Source organism: Siphateles boraxobius, unplaced genomic scaffold (assembly GCF_051911475.1).
Source record: "Siphateles boraxobius isolate OS27281-9 unplaced genomic scaffold, OSU_SipBor_1 55, whole genome shotgun sequence".
Lineage (NCBI taxonomy): Eukaryota > Metazoa > Chordata > Actinopteri > Cypriniformes > Leuciscidae > Siphateles > Siphateles boraxobius.
In genome coordinates this window covers 7,958,926-7,966,308 of record NW_027509181.1, presented here as the reverse complement: position 1 = coordinate 7,966,308, position 7,383 = coordinate 7,958,926, and the positions used below count along the sequence as shown (strand labels likewise).

The 7,383-nt window shown below is 38.7% G+C and overlaps 1 protein-coding gene across 1 annotated transcript; it reads right to left on the bottom strand.

Moving 5' to 3' along the window:
- Positions 1-418: 418 nt before the first annotated feature.
- On the bottom strand, positions 419-3,295 carry cyp26a1 (cytochrome P450, family 26, subfamily A, polypeptide 1). The gene is made up of 7 exons (XM_077206013.1): positions 2,940-3,295; positions 2,552-2,776; positions 1,905-2,186; positions 1,659-1,814; positions 1,420-1,554; positions 1,159-1,311; positions 419-1,043 (listed from the first exon to the last, which is right to left on the bottom strand). Exons 1-7 carry the CDS (start codon positions 3,126-3,128, stop codon positions 705-707), a joined length of 1,479 nt encoding a protein of 492 aa, XP_077062128.1. The 5' UTR covers positions 3,129-3,295; the 3' UTR covers positions 419-704.
- Between the last annotated feature and the right edge of the window lie 4,088 nt (positions 3,296-7,383).

Genomic DNA, 7,383 nt, shown 5'->3' with positions numbered 1-7,383 from the left:
ATTCATATATCAATGAAACAGTAGACTTTAAGGGTTAAGTACAATTAAAAACAGGACTCCACATCGATCTACTTCCAGAAAGAGAGCAGTTTGGATGTTTAATCTAATTGCCACTGATTATTTACTGTGATGAAGTTATCTCCATGCAAACAGTCTGACTACATGTTCTATTCAAAACCATTATCCTGATGTTAACGGTTTCTTAAATTAAGGGCTCCAGGTACTTTGCATTTCATAATACTTTAGATGTCTGAGATATCAACGTTCCTGTTTGCAGATTTAAAGCCTTTTCAGATAACATACTTTTTTGTTTTTAACATGAGAAAGGATCGGGCAATTACACTATCACATTTTATCTTGAAATTTGCATATGCATGTGTTTCCAAGTGGATCAATTCTTAAAACATAATCCCAGCAATGAAACAACTTGTTTTATTAAATAAAACCCATATGATAAAGAGCAAGTTAAATAAGTTGCATACAGTACAAAAGGTATATAACACAACTACATTATAAATATACATCACAGACACTTTGTAGAATTACAGTGATCCATGAAAAAGTAGTGCCCTCGTTTTTTGCTTTCTTGTATAGACTTATATACACATCTTTTATATAAACAAAATATAAAATATTCAATACATCACAGCTCATCTAAAAAACATATGTACAAAGCTCATGTTAGTTCAGGACTCATTTCCAGACTAATTTCTGACGTAACTACTGAACTTGGTGGGGAGATTGTCCACAGGGTACACTGTTGGGCCCGTTTTCATTGTCGGGGGTCCGTTAGAAAGAACCCAGTTGCATTGTTGTGTTAGCTCAACTAAAAAGATCTTGAGTAACACTTTGGCGAATTCTTTGCCGACACACATCCTGGAACCGCCTCCGAAGGGGATATAGTTAAACCTGGAGCCGTCCTCCAGACCTTTGCTCATGAATCTCTCTGGCTGGAACTCATCTTTGTTAGGAAACACCTCGGCGACGTCATGCGTGTCACAGATGCTGTAAATGACATTCCATCCTTTAGGTATCTGGTAACCCTGAAGAGCAAATAAAAGAATTCAGTGTTAAACAAATGGGAGAGTATTTCAATAGAGGACATTTTAAAGCGGTCAACTGTAATATTAAAATCACCAGCCCTGAAATTTAACTCACATTTAATTCAAAGGTTTTGAGAGCAACTCTGAAGCCTCCTGGTACAGGAGGGTTGATTCTGAGAGTTTCTTTAATCACACATCCAGTGTACTTCAGTTGATCCAAAAGCTCCATACTTAAGGAGTTTCCAGGTGAGTAAATGCCCAATTCAACCTGTGGATAAAAATTTTAAAAAAAAATGATATTAGCCCACACATTGGTCGAGTAATGAGAAGAATCAGATTGAGAGAATGAGATTGAGAAGAACTTTTTGGGTCATACCTTCTCATGAATCTCCTCTCTAACTTTCTGCACCACCTCTGAATTCAGACCGAGGAACATCACCAGTGAGGTTGCAGTGCTGGCGGTGGTCTCATGACCTCCAAACAGAAGCTCAGTAGCTGCTTCTTTCATTGCCTGAGGAAAAAAAAAAACACTTCATTAATGATGTTTGCAGACTGGATCCTACTTCACTTTTGAGCATAAAACAATATCTGACAAGTCTAATGGGAAATAATTACCTGCAGACTGAAGGGCTCTTCACTTCTCCTGCTGTTCTCAATCAAAAGCTGAAGAGCATCTTTGTGTTTTTGCTCATTTTCATTGTCATCGTCTTGAATTTTCTTCCTGATGTTCTCCTCAATTTTGGAATGAATGAAATTGCGTGCTCTCAAACCCTGCCAAACAAATTACAGATCGTTATTACATGAACTTTATTTCGTATAACCTAAAATGCATCTTTAGACTGTTATTATACAATAACTTACCCTGTACAAGCCACTGAAGGGAACATCAATAGGCAAGGAGAACAAGTTTTTGATCATTTCCTCAAAAGCTTCCACCAGTTCCTGCTCGTCCGTCTTGATTTGCTCCGGCTCGAAACCAAGCAGGATTCTCATGGCTATACGGAACATGAGGCGTTTCATCTCCGGGTAAACCAGCACACATGGATCTCTTTGCAGCCAGTCTTGTATGGCACTCTTCACCTCCTGCTGGATCACTGGGATGTAGTGCTCTAGAGCATCTCTTGAGAACGCTCTCATAATGGCCTAAACAGGACAAAAAAAATAATAATCAATGCATAATTTCTCATTTCAATACAAAGATTAAGGTTTAAGATTTACATTAGAAAAAAAACATTTAAGGTCGCTCAGAAAATCTGAAGAGCTTCTAGGCTCCTTTTTGATGATGCCTCAAATATTCTATATTATTTAATCAAGGAGTGTTGAAAATCAAGTTCCTCAAAACCTTTCAAATATAGCAGCTTTACATGAGCAACCACTGACAGATACAACAAAGTTCTCGCATGAGTTTCATCTTATCAGTTCCTCAGAGAACAGTGTAGTTGAAAGTTGTCTTTTAAAGTAGACTACACCCAATATTAATACACAAAAGCACTGATTAGCATCCTTACCTTTTTCTTGTTTTTGTGTTGAGTGCCATGAACATTGGAGAGGGTGTCAGAGCCCAGTATAGTTCTCACTGATGCTGGCCACTGAACAGAGACCAGCTTGTGTTCGCCCAGCAGAATCTGCCTCACGTTCTCAGCTCCCATCACCCTGACAGTCGGGTTCCCAAAGAGGTGCGTTTTGTAGATGCATCCGTATTTCTGGCGTTTCATCCGGAGGAACTTCCTTCTCTGTGTAAAAGGACAACGTGTTATTGGCACAAAGATTCCAAACGCATGTTTTGATCCACATGTATCCGATATTAAACACAACAAAACATTTGTGAGCATCGCATTTACCAATTAAGTACAATCAGATGAACTTGTGCAAATCGCAATAAAAGTGCACGCGTACCTGGAGGATCAGCTGGAGCGTTTCTCCAATGAAGGGTAAGCCCATTGTACCTGGCGGCAGTGGTCTACCACAGCTCGGATCGACCCGTCGAATCAATAACATCTCCCACAACTTAACCGCGGCGAGAAAGAGCAAAACGGGAAGCACGATGGTGCAGAGAAAGGTGACTATGACAGTGTACAGACCCATGGTGAAAAGCGCAACGATCGCCAAATAGCTTCTGGATAGGAGACGCGTCTTTACGCGTAGACTGAGAGCGTTCTCGCTTGTGCGCCCTTATATATCCATTGCGCGCAGGTCTCCTCCTGTTACCTTCCTCAGATAAATTAGTTCACACAAAGTTCATCTTTAATTGTGGTGTCATCTCGCCCCGCCCACAGGGCAGAAGCTGCTCCAAACTCTGAACCATTTGTTATAGGCGCATTTTAATACCACCTCCCGTAGAAGGCAGACAATCCTGAGATTTCACTTTGAAAAGGTGTTAATTCCCCCAACACAAAAGGAAGCATCCGAGGCTCTTTTGTTGCCAATATTCCCGTCGTTTACACTCATTACTCTGGGCTTGTGTGCCATCAGAAATGCCGCAGAGGATTTAATTGAGGAGCTTAAACTGTGAAGCTCTACTTTTACATTTTAAATCCCTTAAATGGCCCTCTTTTTGTCCTTCTTTGGCGTGGGGGTCCTTAATAGGCCATTACACAGGTTAGACAGCTTACCTGTAAAGTTAAATGGGGGTATTTATCTGTATTTATTTATTTATTATATAGATTTTTTTTCATATTAAAACATTTAGACTCTGGGATTTTTTTATATATAAAAAAATTAAGATTATTTATAATAGTGACATTTCTACCCAACAATATGTCCTGTTTCTAATAATATAAACATGTACAGTTGATTTGCTTAAAAACCCATTGATACAGAGCTGATTCAGGTCGTTATTCTCTGGTATTTGCTGCTAGATCTGATAACAATAGCTATATACATTGCAAAATAATAATGCACTTCTGTCTGTTTATCTACATCACTGAGATCAGTGTTTGAAATAATTTATGACAGATATATGTGTTGTCAGTACTGTGGTGAACTGGATCTGATTTCATATTAGACTTTAACCTGGAACAGTGCCATAAATGTTATGCTGTTTTCATGTGGAGCAGTGTGTGCCGTAATATCATAAATATGAACATTGTCTCATTGCGGGTTCAAACCTGGGTCAGCTTAAAAAGTGACGGAGCAGAGCAAGGTTACGATACATGAAGAGCAAACACCCACAGCAGTCTGAATTACTGTTTTTACGACAGCCATAACGTGGAAAAAACAAGCTGGGAAGGCAGTCAATTAAAGAGACAGGATGGCTCCAAATTTTTCCCTCTCTTCATTCTTTGATGTGTGTCTGCCCTGCCTTTCACCTTTCATCCTGTGTGATGGGATGGGGAAAACTCACGCATGACATATCTATGTTAAGCCGGTATTTTAGGTATGTGTCTATGTAAGCAACTCATTCATATGTTACCCCATTACACGACCGTTGCCATATTTATTCTTCGACATGACCCGACCGTGCCAAATGCCCTAAGCGAACCTTCAAACTTGGCCTTTTTTGTGAATTTGTGCAATTATGAGTCCTGTTTTCCCTCGTAAGAGTCGTAGAAGTGTGTGAAATGCTTTGATGAACCTAATAAACTCTTTCAACCGGCGCCAAGAGCAATGCAACCTGAAGTTCAAGGATAGTTCCCTAAAGAAAGCTTGTATAAATTCTTCCTATAGCTTCTTTCTATTACAATTATATTCTATTTGTAAACTGTGATACTCTCAAGTGCTGTTCTTTAATCCATTTAATCCACTGGTAACATTTGTAACCAAACTTTACCATTGAGTTTGAAAATGGATTTTATATGAATTTATAAAGCTGTTTAATTCCATCCATTTTTGCCCTTGGGAAGAATATGTGATACATGTCATAGATCCATAAATGTATGCATATCCTGTGTCCTGGTAAATCTGGTAAACTCAACATTCTGGGGCAAAATGTCATTTTCAGGTCCCCATGAGGAAAACAGCTTATAAATCATACTAAGTGATTTTTTTTTTTAAATGTAAAAATGTATAACGTTTTGAGTGATGTGGGTAGGTTTAGGGGTAGGGTTAGGTTAAGGGGATATAATATATAGTTTGTACAGTATAAAACTCCTAAGTCCCCGTTAAACATGAAAACACGTGTGTGTGTGTGTGTGTGTGTGTGTGTGTGTGTGTGTGTGTGTGTGTGTGTGTGTGTGTGTGTGTGTGTGTGTGTGTGTGTATGTGTGTATGTGTGTGTGTGTGTGTGTGTGTGTGTGTGTGTGTGTGTGTGTGTGTGTGTGTGTGTGTGTGTGTGTGTGTGAAAATCTTCAATTGGTTTCATTGAGCCGACCCAAATAAACACTATAAAAAATTATATGATCAATAAATTGACAAATTATTTTGATGAGTTAAATCAATGTAAAAACATGTGTTAAGTAATTTTCAACTTTTTTAGGTTATAAAATTCCAGCTTTAAAAAAAAAAAATCAGTTTAATGTAATTCAAGTGATTGTACTTAAAAATTTGAGGCAACAGATTTTTTTTTTTACAGTGCATGTGATACAGCTGCAAACACTTGGGATTATGAACTATCTAATAGTCCTGACAATCCAGTGAACTGAATTGAATTTTACATGCCAAATGTTCTATTCTTTAACATTTTAGTCTAAAAAATACTGTGTGATTTAGCTTCAGTTTATATTGAAAACATCTGAATGCAAAATGAAAGTGATTAAGTTTTCATTACTAAACAGACTCCAAAGGGAGTTGCCTCAACGCTTTTCCCCCCTCTATTTATTTCTCATTTCGATGTTTATTCAGCGATCTTGAGAGTAATCTGAGTCATCGCTATCGATGCGTGTCTCGTATGAGCTGTAATCTCCAACACTGAGTGTGTGTTGATCTCAGTGCTCCTTCCCGGGTGCTGCTGACCCGCCAGTGACCCTGCAGCGCGGACCCTGACATCTCTGTGAACTCCGGCCACAAAGCTCGCCAAGTTCACTGTCCATCAAATAACGAGATACGCAGCCTGAGCAGCAGTAATTATCCACACTGCCATCTATTCTGTGCTGTCCATCACAAAAATCAAATCAAGGGCATCATTAAAGCCACTTACAGTAATGTTCTAATTGGGTCAAGAGATAAACAGCCTTTCACTGGTGTACGAGAGAGAGAGTTTTAATTGGAGCCTTGGATGTTGGTCGTCGCCTTTATCACAGTTTCACCCCTTTCATCACAGAGGTCCGTCGCCTATATTTAGCTATACAAGGAATAGGCCGTTTCAAAAAATGGTGGTAAAATTGAGTCTGCAAATTATATAATGACTTTAAGAAGGGGTAGAATTTGTAAATTCATTTCTGACAGGAATTTCCAGGGCACAAGATGTGGGTTTGTAACGAATGCGCAGTAACAACTTGTATTTTGTTAAACGCCAACCATTTTAAATGTTTTAAACAAAACACTTTTGTGCGCCCTGACTTGTAATCTAACTTTTGTGTTGACTAAAAATGTTGGCTGCATAAAAACAAAAAGTAGTACCAAGCCTTTAAGGGAAAGTTCACCCAAAAATGAAAATTCTGTCATCATTTACTCACCCTCAAATTCTTCCAAACCTGTATGAGTTTCTTTCTTCTCCTGAACACAACAGAAGATATTTTGAAGAATATGGGTAACCCAATCAGGCTACTATGGAAGTCAATGGTTCCCCACAACTGTTTGGCTACAAACATTCTTCAAAGTACATTCTTTTGTCTTCAACAGAAGAAAGACACTCATACAGGTTTGGAACAACTTGAGGGTGAGTAAATGATGACAGAATTTTCATTTTTGGGTGAACTATCCCTTTAATTAGTGGCGTCAGATTCCCCCATCCCCACATAATTCAGACCGTGATGAAAATGAATCGTTTTCTATTACCACGTATAAAGATATACCTACGCTCGGTTGAAATTACTTTATATAGCCTACCCTAGATCATATAAAATTGTTTATTGTCAGCTATTTCAGAGTTTATATGATCCAAGCCCCAACCGGCATTTCTTTACATTGGATGACGTGTACGCAGCCTGCTGGAGCTCCTGGTTTTTTTTTTTTTTTGAGTTTTTTTTTTTTGAGCTACTGGTTGTTGTTGTTGTTGTTTCCTCGCATAAAATGACTCGCATTAGTGACACGTGGCACAGCTATAGGTAGTGAATTTGTCTTTGATTTATGAGTTTACATGACATATAGACCAGCGAACGCTGTTTGAACCGTGAGCACCGCAGGAGGGGGTCACGAGAGCACAGCCAAACAGTTCACTAAAGGGTCAGACTTAATACTGACTTTAAGCTAACCTCCAGCCTCTGGAGCCTCATTCTGTCTTTTATTTGCATTTAAAAATACT